The sequence below is a fragment of the Akebia trifoliata genome, chromosome 10, assembly GCF_017979445.1.
Source record: "Akebia trifoliata isolate Shusen 1 chromosome 10, ASM1797944v1, whole genome shotgun sequence".
NCBI lineage: Eukaryota > Viridiplantae > Streptophyta > Magnoliopsida > Ranunculales > Lardizabalaceae > Akebia > Akebia trifoliata.
Genome location: NC_141384.1, coordinates 3,214,808 through 3,231,952, shown reverse-complemented (window position 1 = coordinate 3,231,952; position 17,145 = coordinate 3,214,808). Strand labels below are relative to the sequence as shown.

General features: G+C 36.0%; 2 protein-coding genes across 2 annotated transcripts; one reads left to right on the top strand and one right to left on the bottom strand.

The window, feature by feature from the left end:
• Positions 1–3,565: 3,565 nt before the first annotated feature.
• Positions 3,566–8,145, top strand: LOC147392775 (putative vacuolar membrane protein YML018C). Its single transcript, XM_086456709.1, has 8 exons — positions 3,566–3,935; positions 4,972–5,367; positions 6,417–6,631; positions 6,713–6,783; positions 6,875–6,976; positions 7,304–7,421; positions 7,514–7,649; positions 7,758–8,145. The coding sequence occupies exons 1-8, from the start codon at positions 3,855–3,857 to the stop codon at positions 7,827–7,829; spliced, it is 1,191 nt and encodes a 396-aa protein (XP_086312835.1). The 5' UTR covers positions 3,566–3,854; the 3' UTR covers positions 7,830–8,145.
• Positions 8,146–13,421: 5,276 nt separating this feature from the next.
• Positions 13,422–17,145, bottom strand: LOC147392774 (uncharacterized). Its single transcript, XM_086454942.1, has 2 exons — positions 17,026–17,145; positions 13,422–14,836 (listed from the first exon to the last, which is right to left on the bottom strand). The coding sequence occupies exon 2, from the start codon at positions 14,818–14,820 to the stop codon at positions 13,693–13,695; it is 1,128 nt and encodes a 375-aa protein (XP_086311068.1). The 5' UTR covers positions 14,821–14,836; positions 17,026–17,145; the 3' UTR covers positions 13,422–13,692.

The window sequence follows — 17,145 nt, the reverse complement described above, 5'->3', positions numbered from 1 at the left end:
CACTCTTTGTTGGTGTACAGCGTGCGTTAGAAGTCCCGGTTGATGAACTCATTAAGATGTTGGATCATCGAATGACGCAAAGAGCTTTGGAAACACTGGCCAATGTAATAAGAAAGTATGATGGTGAAAACGTTGCGGAGAATGTAAAGAGGATGACATGGAAGTATGCGAGGATATTCGATTCGTCATATTTTTGGGGCATTAAAACTAAGAATTGTGCCGAATTGGTATGTATCTTGGCTTATTTGTCGAATTTGGTTGGTGTTCAAGGTGACAGTGTATTGGGGATTGTTCATATAACAAATCTTGGTGAAAGTGATAAGCAATACTACAAGGTTGTTGCTCAGTGGATTTATGATGCAATATTGAGTAGCAAAATTGCGAAAAAATGTTGATTTAATGTTAGTGAGTCTTGTCATATTTGTCTTCAATGGCGACCGACCCAAGTATCATTATCTACGTACAATGTATTTAGCTAAGTATCCAATGGGGATGTTTTATGTTATGTGGTTGAAGACTCAGATATAATGCTTGTAGGTTTGTATGTTTTTATGTTATATGTTGTTATGTGGTTGATGATAGTAATTTCAACTTTGAATCCATCAAACTCTATACTAATTTCATTGTCTCGACCAACGTCATTAATCGATGATGTTGGATTGATGACAAGTAATAAGCTTGTAAGATAAGGTCAATGGGTTGAAATTAACAGTAACTTTATGTTCATTCACATTTTTCATTTTTCAGTCATTTGCATTCTCTAGTTAAAATATAATAAGCAAAGCATAATATTACTATAGCCATGAGTCCATTTTTCAACTGTTTTATTTTCAAAAATAATAATAATAAATCCCCAAGTTAAAAATTACATCATACTTATAATTCTTCTTCTTCTTTTCCTTCACAATGAGGACCTTCTTGATTAGGGCATATCATATGCAAACCAGGAGGAAAAAATGATTTAGTGGTCTACTATCTTGAGTTGAGCTTACAAAGGTCATTTTACAATATCAATAGGGCCTATTTTAATCGCTCATATATATATATGATAACGTTCAATAGACAAAATTGTGGGCAACGTTCTAGACAAAGTTTTGCCTTACATGACTAAAAAGTTTTGGAATGAGCTAAGTTTTTGTAAGAATGATCTATATGGTGGGGAGATCATCCTCACAAAAAATTAGCTCATTCATTAACTTCTAACCCCATCAAAAGTGGTTACAGACTAACAGTAAAAAATTAACGGTCCACAATTCTTTAACTTATAAACTAGGGTTATAAATTTCAAAGTGGGCAGATTTTTGTGATGATGATTTCCTCACCATAGAGATCATCATCACAAAAAAGCAGAACATTCCGAAACTTTTAACCCATATAAGATAAAACACTTTGTCAAGAAGGTTGTCTACGGAACTTGACCCATATATATGGTAATGCTAATGTCCAAGACCTTATGGAGACGATAGCATTCTCTATTAAACTCACTTTTCAATAAAGCCCATAACCATTTTGTCTTATAATAAATGTTTGTTTACATAGTAAATATTAAGGGCATTTTAGTATTTAGATTTAAGAGTAATGTGACACAGTAGTTCTACTGTGATTCTCACAATTTTGATGTGGCTTAATATCCATGTCATCCACTTAATGAGTCAGCAACCACGTCATCTTTTAATATATATATAAATAAAAATAGAAACTTGGCGAATAAGCTAAAAAAAAAACAGAAACTTTGTAAGGAAACTAACATTTTCTCCTCTTCACTTCTTGTTTCTTAGATGAAGTCATCTCCAATCTTCTCCTTTTCTCTCCTTGTTTTTTAGATTGAAGTTAACAAGCTCAAATACTCAAGGATTTATGACTCATCACGTATTTGTTTGTCTTTTCTTTTGGCCTTTTGGGTTTTACCATTGAAAACTCCATTAATGACGTTGAACAAAAGCTCCACTCTCTCTCTCTCTCTCTCGTCTTGTCATCTCGTTAAATCTCGAAAGCTCCATTGAAGTTTGAAGCATTCATCACGAACAATGAACCCCGTTCTTCACTATATCACAGCAACGATTAATTCGAGTTTCTGTTTTTTTAGCTTTTTCACCAAGTTTCTTCTCTTAGCAAGGAGAGAAGAGGAGAAGATGTTAGCTTCTTCACCAAGTTCTATTTTATATTTTAGCTTCTTCACCAAATTTCTATTTTTTTAATAATAAAAGATGACGTGACTGCTGACTCATTAAGTGGATGATGTGGATATTAAGCCACGTTAGAATTGTGAGAATCACTATAGAACTGTTGTGTCACCTGAGCATTACTCTAGATTTAAATGTCTTCTTTGTAATAGATGTTTTGACAATTAATGTTAACATAATAGATGCATGTATTAAGGACATAATATATATATTTATTATGTAAAAGACTAATATATCCTTATCTTTTTTACTAAAAAATAAAATATATAAGGGTATTATGAAATATAATCTTTCATATTATTTATTTTCATTAGAATTGGTTATACTTTAAAACGTATTTCAAAATGGGATCGATCAGTTGTAGAATACCTAGTATTGATTACACTCAAATCTTAAAAGAATGTTTATTTATTTATTTTATTTTATTGCCTTTTCAAAAAAAAATTCATCATATACGTGCTAGTTATACCTCATGAGAAAATTTTACTAAAAAATTGGAAACAAAGAACCCTTATTAATAGTTTTTTTTTTTTATTTTAATGATGGGATGTCGAGAACTGTAGGCCTAGTAAGCATGGGTGAGGCAACTAGTCTCTTAGAGTGTCACATCTCGTCTAAATCCTTTGGATCCATGAAATACCCCACAAAGCAGACATACTAGTTAGGCCAAGATAAATCCTTATAAGTGGCTAACGAGGGGGCTTAAACCCCTTTTGGAGATCATAAAATTTTGAAAATTGAATATAGATTTTATGAAGCTATGGTAGTATTTTAACCTCTCTGCGATTTTCAAGAAAAAGTAAAATAATGCATTTTCTTTTTCTTTTTTTGGAGCACAATCATATATCAATGAGGTGCAACTGTTTTTTTTTTTTTTCAAGTCATCGTGCAACTGGTATTAGGTAATCAAGAACTAGTCTGGTTGATCCTTGACTCGACCAGTTGCACTTAGGATTTTTCGAGGGAGCGGTACGTGTGACCGTGGGATTAGCCTCACCCGAATGGTGAGGATACCACGAGAAGAAAGAAGAAAAAAATAGGTCACTTTCAAAATTAAATTAGAATTAATTTTAAGCACAAAATCCAAATAAGTAAGGTTTAAAATGTGGTCACTTTTGCCTTTTTAAACTTGGTTTCGACAAAACTTAGAATTAGTTTTTTTTATGATTTAAATGTTAAATCCATGAGCCAACAAACTTGACAAGAAATGTTTGAAAAGGTCATACCAAACCAACCATGATTGGCCTTGATGAGGACTCATTTTGGATTTCCAAACAGTCCCTACGGTCTCGGCCTGCAATTCCCAACTGTAAAGGGCATTTTTGTAACTTCGTCTGTTCGGAATAAAACGTACACCTTAAGTTGGCATTTGACTTAAACAAGGGTGAGAGAAAACACATTCTTCGTTGACAGCAAACCATCCCTTCTTTGACCCCAATTTTTGTACGTTTTCTTGAATCCAAAACCAATCTGTTTTGAATTTTTTTTTTTTTTTGGGTTTATCTTGTTTTTCTTCTTCAATCATCAGAGATTGAAGTAGGTGGGGGAAAAACCAAGAAAGAACATAATTCAAATTAAATAGAACAGTGGAACTTTTTCTTGGAACAGAGAGGATAGAGAAAATTAGAAGAATTTCTGATTCTTTTTGGGTTTTTGGTGTTTAGTTTGTTAATGGGTTGGAGATACAGAACTGGGTTGTTCTTAATTGGTACTGTTGTGTTCATATGGGTTGCATCTGCAGAAGTTACCCAGGTGAGCTCTCATGTTTTACCCCTTTAAGTATTTTTATTTATTTTTATGTAGTTTTGGGTTTACAAGCTGTTTTTTTTGGGTTTTCTTGATAAATATTTTCACTTTAGTTGTTGAAATGGTCGGTACATGCTACATAGTGAGCTTAAAATAAAAAATAAAAACACTAGAGAATTTACAGTAGATTGAAGTCCAATTCTTTTTTTTTTTTTTCTTCCAAATATTACTTAATTTTATGCTTTCTTGAGTAATTTCGGGCTTGGATTATCTGTTATAGTCTATTTCTCTAAAGAGTATGATGCCAATTCATCAAATTTATTTTATAACTTTGATTTTATCTACAATGGGTTCATATGTTGAAGGTTTGATGATCATGATGATGATGGTTCATGAAGTTTTTAAAATTATAAGGATTTATTTGACGTTATTAATTATAAGTAATTGAGAGCTTTGGTGCATGTTGAACCCTCCAAAAGGGCGATGGGAAGGCCAAATATGACGCTAGTTGAAGTATTAAGAAAGATCTCAAGACACTTGACTTGACTAAAGATATGGGTCTAGATAGAGTTTAATGGAGAAAATAGAAATAGGATTCATGTGGCTGACCCCAATGTTTGGGACAAAGCATAGTGGGTGAAGGTGGGTTTTGAACCCACACTCACAAACCTTACCAATTTAGCTAAGTTGGCACCTTCAATCAACATGTGTATATTGTTTTATGGTCCTCGTAAAACTTTTACATCGGTAGAAAGAAGGAAGAGAACCTACATAATTGAATGGGTCTCGTTTTAACAACAATTAAACTCTCACGAAACTTGTGTGGAGAAGATCGAATACATTTTCTTAAGGTTCTTCCTGACCCTTTTGTTCTAACTTCTTTCTCTGTTAGCACCTATATATCTGATTACTTTTGAACTGTTTTCTACTTAAATTCGTATTTCATAACTCTATTTCTTCCCTTTCTGTAAAAAATTGAAATATGGAGTCATTGTTACCTCAAGATAAGGATTTTAAACTTAATGATGCTCATGCTTCGCAGAGAATTTTTTTGGAGTACAGGCAACCATTTGCAGTCACTTATCTAGGGGCCTCTCTTTTGGTGATCTATCTACCAATAGCAGCACTCAAAGACTGGATATGTAGCTTCCTGGCTACTAGTTCATTGAAGAAGTTAATAGATGCAAACTCAACTATGAGCTCTTCTATTGGTCTGGATACCCCCCTTAGAATTAATGAAATGCCCCAGAGTCTCGAAACCGAAATGAGAACCTGTCTGATTAGTGACATGGATCTTAGTAGAAAAGAAGAGGGACAGCCATTGCTTGCTAAAAGTAGTGAAGATGATTTCAACTTTCAGAGACAGAATTGTGAACTCAATTCGTGGGAAATCGCCAAGCGTAGCTTTTATATTGCTCCTATATGGTTTACAACTGAGGTAAGATATTTCTTAATTTGATCTTCTATTATTTAGGGTATCCTTTGTCACATGGGGATGGACCCACCATTCAACCCTCCCTCATGGAAGATCTCCAATGCGAGAGTTGACATGATTGAGTCATCCCACTGTTTGATATTTCGATTTTGATTTGTTTTATGAGTGGAATGCTTTCTGTACATTTCACCTTCCAAAAGAATGTAATTGATCAAATGATTAGGCATTGTATTGTGTCAACTTATCAGCCTTGGAGGTTGCCTAGGTGTGACAAGTCCAATGGTGGGTTCCACCCTATGTTACCTAATTCGTTGGTTTAAATTCGAGTTCATGGTTTGCCACTCTTGAACGAACCCAATTCGTAGAGGTAGTTCAAGGAGGATATTTTAGTCATTTATGTTAATCTCAGTGTTGTCAAATGTGGTCGCATACCTCCAAAATATGTTATTTGTCTATATGCAATGGCATACTACAATATATCGCACACAAAAGTATGCGATGGCCTATTTTTCTGCATTTTTTTTACAATTTTTTTTTGCAGCATATGCGATGTGCGAAATCGCATATGTGAACAGCATGTGCTGGTTGCACATGGTCGCATATGCTATTTAACAACATTGGTTAATCTCATAGAAGAAGACTCAGGTCAAAGGGGCATATCATTAGTTTAAAAATAAAAAGGGGTATCTTTAATATTGACCAAATCTTGGGATTTCTAAAATAAGGGGTATCTCTAATATTGACCAAATCATGGGGGCATCTCTAAAATTCACCAAAATAAGGGGGTCTGTTAGGTTTGCTGTTTTTGACAAACTCACTACAAACCGAACCTCGAACCAGTTTGGTTTGTACCAGTTCTGTTCACTACTATATTAGTGAACCTGGTAACATAGGTTCCATCTTTGCACATGCACCATGTGTACCTTGCCATTCTGTTGGAATACCAGGCTCACAGTCAATTGAGATGCACACATTAAGAGTTCTCCATTGCTTAAGCATCCTCTGTATTGGTTTATGTACAGTATGTTACAAGTTTCGTTGCCTTTATACAGTATCTATCCAATGCTGCACTGGCGAACACAAGTGTTGCAAGTACTACAGTCTTGTCGTCTACATCAGGCCTCTTTACACTTTTCTTTGGGGCATTCCTGGGCCAAGATTCTTTAACCGTGACAAAGGTTGTTGCTGTGTTTATCAGCATGGCTGGTGTTGCCATGACCACGATCGGAAAAACTTGGGCAACTGATGAACCACAGAGCATCTCTGGGTAACTCTAGTTTTCAAAATTTTATAATATTTTGTTTCAATTTTTCTCTCAACCTAACCCTTTTCTTTTCTTGCTCCCTAGAATTACGAAGCACTCCATAGTTGGGGACATTTTTGGTCTTCTTGCAGCATTGACATATGGCTTATTTACGGGTGGAACATTTTATCCCAGCTTCTATGATATTTACCACCCTTTGGGATCACTAGAGTGTTGAATGCTTGGATGTTTGATTACTTATTGCAGTACTACTAAAGAGATGCGCTGGGTCTGAAGAAGAAAAGGTTGATGTGCAAAAGTTCTTTGGGTACATCGGATTATTCACCCTTCTTGGCCTTTGGTGGCTCGGTAAGAAGTGAAAGATCTTTGATGATGTTTTGGTTCTAAAATTGTAGATTGGATTTGAAAAAATTACTTAAGAGGTAGATGGAAACAGTAAGAGTTCAATGGGGTTACTTTTGTAGATTTTATACCTAGTTTGAGGTTTTGGCATTATTAATGTTATTGCATGCTTTAGTTATCTGTTCCAATGAAACCACCCTCTCATTATTTCTTTTAAGTGTGGATTGATAAAATACATTGTTACAACCTGTTTATTGCACCTGAATTGTTTTTTTTTTTTTTTCTCTCTCAATATGGTCCATTTGTTACATAGTTTTAAATTGTTTGATGCAGTGTGGCCACTGACCAGTGTGGGAATTGAACCCAAATTCACATTTCCACACTCGACATCCATTGAAGAAGTCGTGCTGTTAAACGGCTTAGTGGGAAGCGTTCTTTCAGATTATCTGTGGTATCCTCAGCTGCCTCTTTGCCCATAATGAGTATCGTTTCTTTTTTTATGTCATGTACTCTAAATACATCTATCCTCACCAAATGATTTAGGGCCCTTTCTGTGGTTTGGACGACGCCTTTAGTTGCAACCTTGGGCATGTCCCTCACGATACCCCTCGCAATGGTTGCGGATATGGTCCTCCATGGACGCCACTTTTCCGCAGTCTACATCTTTGGATCCATCCAGGTAAACCCTTGGCTGCATTGATGTAATTTTGTGTTTAGTGATTTTTTTTTTTTTTTTTTTAATCCAATCAATCAAAGGAAACCTAATAATGGGTCCCATGTAATCTAGGTTTTTGCAGGATTTGTTATAGCTAACCTCTCAGATAAGTGTTCATATAAGATGGACTACCAACTGGTCTAACTCAAAGAAATGATGATGGCTTATCAAGGGCAACGCCTCTCGTTATAACTGAACTTTTGTGCAACTTCAAGTCAGAAAAGTGAGTTTGAACTGCTTTTCATTTGACCACCCTTTTCTACTATATTTCATTGGGATTTTGCAAATGATTTGTAGTACTTTTTTTGTCACAAATCTTTTGCTGAAATTACTTAAGAATTTAGGCAGTCCATGCAATTTTTTTTGCAATGCAAATCATTTGCATCATGTAACCAAGCAGCAGTAAAATTGATTCCAGAAAATTATTTGCATTTGCAAATGATTTGCAACATACCAAGAAGGGCCTATATTTATATATTTTGTTTAAAAATAGGGAAGATTGTTTAGGTTTTGTATATTAAATTGGATTGGACATTATTCGGATTCTTTGGATATTGGATCGGGTTTGCATCCGAATATTTAGATCTGGTCAAACCCAATCCTATAAGAGTTAGATCCAAAGCTTATTTGGATCACTCCTGAGTCCTCTGATCCAATCCATATCTGAATGGTACCAAATCGGCACCTATCCCATCCGAACCCAAACCATTGACAACCCAAAAAAATGTGAAGAATAATTTTCATATAATTTAAGAGAATAATAAGTTTCTATTAAAATAAGATGGATTAATATAGATGCTTAATTGCAAAATCTAATTTCTGTACAAGATCATGAACGTTTAAATCAATAAAATTTGATTATTTTTTGAAATATATAAACCTAACCCGGTTAACCTAGGGCTGCAACTTAGGCGGGTTGGGGATCAACTCATGCCCGTGCCCAACCCGATATCAAGCTTGAAATGCTCAACCCACCCCAAGTTGGGTAAATTTAGTCCCCATTAATATAGATAATTTAGCAATGATAAGGGCTTATATAAACATAAGTGGTACGTAAAAAGAACTTAAAATTTACAATTTTTTGTCCTAAAATTGTGTTCCACAATTTACATATATAAAATTATAAGCAAATTTTAAAAAGACTAGAGAAAATGACGATTAACTAGAGTTACCATCTTAATTCACTTATTGGTAGTCATAATACAATGATGTAGGTCGTGAGTTCGATACTCAGTATGAGCATTAATTCCTCAAGGGCCACCTGCAAGGGTGCACCCTCACTTACCTGGTGCATGTGATGTGCAGGCATTGCACATGCCCCGTGACTAATCGTTGGACTAGACCACAGTTTATGGACTGGGAAAAGCCCAGATATGAGCCCAGTCCATTGTTTACAAGGATACATGGTTATCAAAAAAATATAATTAACGTGAAAAAACTAAGATACAAGAAAATATTTTTAAATTATAACCATATTAAATTCAGTTTCGGGCAAATCAGATTGCCCAATTCCTATGCCCGGACCAAAGACAGAACCCAAGCTAGCTATGCCCACACAGAACCTAAGGTCAAGTTCAAGTATGACCAACCCAAGTTTCCACCTTAAGCTAATAACCCCAAATGGTTGGCGAGATGGCTAGGACCATGCCTCAGGAGGCAGAGATCTTGAGTTCGAATTGCCTCTTAGAGACTACCCTCAAGAATTTATCCCAGAACTTAGCCGGTGCGTGTGGGGGAGAGGACTGCACATGCCTGAGTATTAGTCTAGTCAACTTGGTCCAAGACAAATCTTTAAACCATGGTTCTTCATTGACTATGCTGGGCCATCTTCAAATTTGATTTATATAATTAAGAACATTTAAAGAAGAGCAGAACTTATCTCCATAAAACACCAAGAAAACCACAATTTAGTAATCATCAGATGAGTTTCAAGAAACCATACAAACCTACTACCATTATATACTGAGTCTTAAATCACTTAACATATATAACATCCACATAGCATACTTCACTAAATACATCATACTGCGTCTATAATATTCCAGTTCCAAGGACCTATTGACCGAAAATGAATTTCAGCTTTCCGTAGTTCTGCTACTCAATTTTGCATTGTATATCTTCTGTGCAACAGCCTTGTAGTGTTGCTTATCTTCTTCACCAATTTTTGCTACATGAAAAATCCCCAAGACACTCTCACCTTGAACACCAACCAAATTCGACAAATAAGCCAAGATACATACCAATTCCGCACAATACTTAGTTCGAATGCCCAAAAAAAACAACTTATCAAATATCCTCGCATAATTCAATGTCATCCTCTTTTCATTCTCTGAAACGTTATCTCCATCATACTTGTTTATTATCTTGGCTAGAGTTTTCAAACCTCTTCCTGTCGATCGACAACGATCCAATAGCTTAATGAGTTCTTCAGCTGGAATTTCTAAAGCAGATTGTACACCAACAAAGAGTGGGTATGCATGCAACCCTGCACAACTGAGATGTTGTTCGTATAACATAGTTCGAAGTTCCAGAGCTATTTCTATTTCATTGTGAAGGTACAACATTCCTGCCATTCCATACTTAAATATGGAATTTGTCTGAAAATGCCTCGATATTTTTTCTAAGGATGCTTTCGGAGGATGGTACCAAGTAAGGGGGAACTCAAAATGGTAAAAATTGGAGAAATTGGACTTGATTTGACGCAATCCATCGAGATAAGTGTCGGCAGGTTTCATAAACAATCTGAGGAGCGGGCACAAACATAGGTGATCGAAGCTGCCGACTCCAAAGCAGATATGGGAAAGAGTAAGGACCCAACGTTTCCCCTACTATCCTTCATCCATTGTGATTAGGAAATATCGAACTCGTTAAATTTGAAGGGTTTCTCAAGTTCCAAGCAAGTAAAATTATTGCACCAACAGTTTCTTCTGTTATGGATTGCATGATATTGGTTAGAACTATGGATCCAAGATCGATGATATGCTCATTGGGCATTATGTAAACTTGCATCCCTCTCTCCTTTCCACATAGCATTGTGTCCTCCCAATCCTCCTTACTTAACCCTTCCGGGTACAAGTTCTCTGGGAGATCTTGGTACAAATGAGAGAATTGTTTAAGAGGGTCCATTGATATTGAGGATTTGAAGACTGTGAATAATTACGATATTAAAAGTTGAAACAAAATCATCAATAAAAACAGTTTGTTTCCATTTACAAAACCCAAACAATCAAACTTCATAAATAGAGAAAACCAGAATCAAAGAACAACAACTGAAGGGTAGTAATGATCCCTGTTGTGTGTTTGTTGACAAGGGAACCTATAGCACATAATTGCATGGAAAATGAATCTCGCTATTTGATTCCATATGGCAAAGTGTCCAACTCAAGATTGGTTTTTAGTTTTGGTGATAACATTAGGGGCCTAGGAAAATTAGCAGCATCTGCAGAGGATAGTTTTGTCCCCAATAAAAGGTCACTCGAAGTCACAGGTGCCTCGGCCACATGTTGCAAAACTTTTCCCCTACCCGACATGATAAGGATTAAATAAACACCAACAACTGCTAACCAAGAGGACACTGTGCTGATTTTTAAAGGCGTCAATTAAAAGCTTGCTCGGTTAAGAGGACTGAATCTGAGACATGTTATTATCAAGGAAAAAGTGGCCATACCCTTTATGTGTTAGGGAAATGGGAAGCCACCACGATCCTCGAATTGTGTATCCACCATCAAGTCACATCTCAATGAGATATAAGTAACTTGGCGAGGCCCTTTGATGCCTCGAATATGATCGTCTTGCTAGCATTATTTGATTGTGACAAAGAGAATATCTCGTGCAATCAAACATGGGCCAAATGTGGATGGAGCAAAATACCTAAGGGTACACACCATCCTGAGGTGATATGTGGCACTATTCTAATGGCATGATGAGATGACAAAGCCTCACCACCCCAAGGCGGGAGGGGCACGGCTGCCCGGTTGGACAGATGGTGTGTGTGGCAAATGCATGGAGGCCATGTGGCCATGACAGGGTCAGCCAATAGGCGCCAATGGTCAAGAAACCAATAGACTAAGAGAGCGACATGGCTTTCGGACATTGGACCCCAATGTCTCGATATCGACTAGTGAAGAGGCTTATAAAGACCTCACAGTTCAAAGAAAAAGGCACGAATTTCAAGATCTTATCCAAGCAAGATTAATCAGAATTTCAGCCAAGACAAAATTCCTGCCCTCTTGATTTCCATAGTGAATCCAAGGGTTTTTTAACCCTCGTAGTAACGTTGGAAAAGCAATGGTGGGCCCAAAAGCTATGTTGGAAAAGCAATTTGTTTGTCTCTATCACACAAAAAAAGTTTGATACCTTGTATACAATTCGTTGTCTCACCATAACATAAAAAGCAGATGCTAATCCAAATTTTTAAGAGAATTGCTATTGACACCCCAAATTTAATTTATTGCACAACATTATATGTCATACACCAATTAGGGATATAGACACATCAATTAGGTATTTTAGGAGCATTGTTCTAAGTCTTAACATTTGCTATCAGAGACAACCCCATGTGTAGGATTCATCGGAAGGCGATTATGGGAAAAAAAAAAATGGACTCCTCTATAGTATGAGATATGAAAGTGGTTCTAAAAATAAAAAGGATTCACCATAAAGTGGGCCAACAAGGGTAGCCTTGAAGTGTGGGGTATACTACGATCCTTATATTAAGACTTAAACTTTCCACTCTGTCAACACCTAGGAATTTTTGGATCATTGGTTTAGCTCTTAACAATTTTTCTCTTATTTTTTAGAGAAAATCGAATAAATAATAAAATCATACAAATAACAAGTCATGATCTAGTTGCCAAAAACTCGAAGTTGAATAAGGATTTTGGGGAAATATTAAGGGGTTTTGGCAAGAGGTTGAAGATGAAAGTACTTCGGTCAATTTTGTTACTCTCTCATATAAGACTATATAGTCAAAGGGTATGCCATCAGCTTGAAATATAGGGAGGTATCTCAAATATTCATTAGAACAAGAAGGGTTATGTCTAAATTCCCCTTCCAAGAATCAAAGAAAGAGATTAAAAACTAAAAATAAAATAAAATAAAGTATAACAAAACAAAGATCAAATACCAAACCCACAAAACAAAAATATATAAGATGAAAAACCAAACAAAGAATCATGAAAAAAATATAAAATCACTTAAAAGAGAAGAAGATCAATTATTACATTTGGAGGAAGAAGTTCTTGTTGTTCTAATCTCTCCTTTGGTGTAGGAATCCAAGGGTTTTAAAGGAGTGCGCATTTGCCATTAAGGGATTTTTGTATTACGATGATTCAATGGCATGATGCCACGTGTATTAAAAAAAATAAGTGAGTGGTTAGGGGAGAGAAAGAAAGAGTAGGGATCCAATACAGTTTGTCGTATCCAATCAACGTCAGTTGGCACCCCCATTGTATGCCATGTGTATTTTTGGGACCTACTGACCGTATGGATATGTGATCCACCCCTTAATGAACTTGCACACAAAAGATCAATTTAATTGATGATGTGAATCTATTGATAATAGCATTTTCTTAAGAATGATTTCTAGTCGTTGGATTTAAACTCTTTTTAAGATTTTAGATCTAGTGGATACAAGTAAGAATCCGAGGAGTTTAAACTGTTGAGAAAGCAATTGTTGGACACAATTGCCATGATTGTCCGATGTGGAACTAAACTCAACAAATCAGAACTTCCATAGAGTATAAAACATCAAGAAAACAATAATTATCATCAGATGAGATTCAATAAAACATACAAACCTGATATAATGTCTTCAACCACATAACATATACAATCCCCCATTAGATACTTAGCTAAATGCATCATACTGCTTCTTCTTGATAAACAAATGGAAAAGATGTTAAATATAGACTCACAAACCAAGACTTCTTCATAAAATGACCAAAAACATTACTTGTATCCAGTTATATCGGGCTTTTCCAACCCGAAGGTCAAAAGAGTACCCCCATCACTGCTCCTCATCTGAATCTAATGTCGAGTTCTCCGAACGTTTAATAGTCATTACTGCATCATATACCTGCTGAGCGAAATCCCTACAGAAATCCTTAAAAAAATCACCTAGACCTTGTAATTGAACGATCCCCCATATACTTTCACCTTGAACACCAGCCATGTTTGACAAATTTGCCAAGATGCATACCAATTCCTTACAATTCTTAGTTTGAATGCGCTTAAAAAATGTAGAATCAAATATCCTCGCATACTTCCATGTCATCCTCTTCTCATTCTCTGCAATGTTACCACCATCGTATTTTCTTATTATATCACCCAGAGTTTTCAATTCTCGATTAATCATTCGACGATTCAAAAGCTTAAGAAGTTCTTCAGCCGGGATTTCTAATGCAGATTGTACACGTACAAAGAGTGGGTATGCATGCATCCCTGTACAACTTAGATGTTGTTCATATAATGTCGTTCGAAGCCCCCGAGCTATTTCAATTTCATTGTGAAGGTACAACATTCCCGCCATTCCATACTTAAATATGGAATCATTCTGAAAACGCATCGATATAATTTCTAAGGATGATTTCGGAGGATTGAACCAAGTAAGGGGGAATTCGAAATGGTAAAAATTCGAGAAATTGGACTTGATTTGAGGCAATGTGTTGAGATAATTGTTGGCAGGTTTGGTAAACAACCTAAGCAACGAGGCACAAACATAGGTGATCGAAGCGGCTGCCTCCGCAGTAGAGATGGGAAACCTTAAGGTCCCAACGTGTCCCTTACTAACTGAAAATTTTGCTTTTGACAAAGTGTGGAAGTCTACATCCTCTGAAGAAGCACATGGACTATGATTAGGAAATATCGGGGACGTTAAATTTGAAGGATTTCTCAAGTTCCACGCGAGTAAAATAATGGCACCCATGTTCTCCATTGTGACAAATTGCATGATTTCTCCTAAAACTTTGGATCCTAACTCCACAACATCCTTATCAAGCATTGTGTAAACTCGAATCCCTTTATTTTGTCCACATAACATAGTGTCGTCCCAATCCTCCCGATTTAAACCCAAGAGATCTATTTCTGGAAGATCAGCATACCGACTGTGGATACTTTGAGGAAGGTCCATTGACATTAAGGGATTTGTGAGACTGAGAAGGATTACAATATTGAAAGATGAAACAATGCCAGTAGTTAGAAGTTTCTTCCCATAGAGTACCAATTGTAAAACTTTGTAACTCAAAACTTACTTCCATATAGAAATAAAACATCGAAACAAAGAACATAGCTCAACATGGTACATAAGTGATTAAGCTAATTAATATGATGCATTATATGAAGGTTTATGGTGGATTGATTTCCATTGTTTTCTATTTAAATGAATTGTAGCATAATTCAGCAAAAAAAGATGGTTACGATGCATTTAAAGTCACCGGCTATAGTCAAAATGGCATTTATCATGACATATTGCATACAGGATATAAAAAAAAGGGTCGATTGACAATAACCATTTCCTTGAGAGAGAAAAAAAGTAACAAAAAGTTCACTTTTCAACTCAAGAGTTGAATCAATTGGCTAAATTTTGAGCAGACCATTGGTTTTAGCATGATTTGACTCAAGTGAGATTGTTGATTGAATCTGAAGGCACTGGAAAAGTTTTTTCTCAATGAATCAGGGCTGAATTTGACTCGGCCAAGAATCAGATTAAATCGGCCAATCTTTTCAGAAAGCTTGACAATTGGAACAATTTGGATAGGTTATTAGTGTTTTTTAACACACACACACACACAAAAAGCATAGATGTTATGTTAGTAACCTCCAAAACCTTATTGGTTCCATATAAAATAAACATTTTTTGTCTAAAGAACATTATTGTCATATGTATATATACACATATTTTAACCCCAAGGGGCTGGTCTAGTGGCAAGCCATTGAGGTAGCTCTTGTGTTTGAAACCCCATGAAGCTATGAATTTCTTGGGGCCACCCTCCAAGGTCATGTTGACCCTTGACTCAAACTGTTGCATATAGGATTTTTTGAGAGGACGGTGCGTGTGACCGTGAGAATAGTCTCATCCGAAGGGTGGGGACACCCACGATATCAAATATATATATACACACATATTTTATCTTTTAGCGCATAAAAAGCAATGGATATTTTGTCATTATCAATAGTATTTTTTGTAAATAACTTTTTAAGGTTTTGTTATTGACTTTTATTTTTATGATAGGTGTCTGGACCCATAGGCCGACCAATAGGGGCAAGGCAACTGGCCTCTTAGAGCACCATATCTCATCCAAATCCCCTGTACATGCAATTAGAGTTGTCAATGGGCCAAGTTTTGACCCGGTCTGCTATGGACCAGGTTTAGTTATTAAGTCCATTTAACTATGGGGTTTGATAAGCCCATTTAATAATAGGGCCGGTTTGGGTTTTTACTGTAGGCCCAGCGAGTGGCCCCACCCACTGTACCATATTAAATACAATATATAATAATTTTATTATAAATTAGTAATGACCCCTAACCTTTATAGTTTTTGAAAATGAATTTGGCCCGGCCCGCAAATGATCCGAATGTAGGTAAAAGTGGATCGGGCTTGGACTAAGGTTTTATTTACTAAGCCTGGCCTGATATTTAGATGGATTGGATTATGTTCTAACTTTTGAACGTAAAAAGGTTCGGCCGATCTATTGACAGTCCTAAATGCAATACCATCACAAATCACATATACTAAATAAGTCGGGATAAAACCCTGTTTTTTATTACCTACTTTTCAAAGGTATGTCAACACCCGAAGACAAGAATAAAAAAAAACATGATATTAAAGTTAGCTTACCATCGTTTCCTATGTAATAAATAATTATTGAGAATGTAATTGATATAAAATGAGATATGTGAATTTATATAAATGTTATAACATAAAAAATGAATTATTTTTAAAATCCAAATAAATTTAACATCCAAAACAATTTGAACTGCTTGGAGAGGGCTTGACCCATCCAAATCGGATAGGATAGGTGGGCCAAACCGGAATCCGTGGGTACCGATCCGATCCCATAATCGGATTCTTAAAACCATGGTCTAGAGTCTGAACTTCACTAAGGCAAACCCAACCCAACCCAAGTGACTCCAAACCGAGTTTGTAGCCCAAGTCTTCCTTTCCCTCTGTGCACTTAGAGCAAGTTGGGGACAAAAGAAACCCAATCCAATTGGATTTTGGGTCGGGTTAGCTGGGTTGAAGAAGCAATACCCATTCCAAGAATTAAACAAAGAAAGAAGGAGATCAAACACCGAACCCATTAAATTAAAAATAAAAAATATCTGTTAGAGAAAGCATACCTCTTGAGTAAGAACTAAGAAATTCCTGCTCTCTTGATTTCCATTATGAATCCAAAGGTTTCAACCCTTGTAGTAATAATGTTAAAAAAAAACAATGGTGGGCCAAAAGCTATGTTGGAA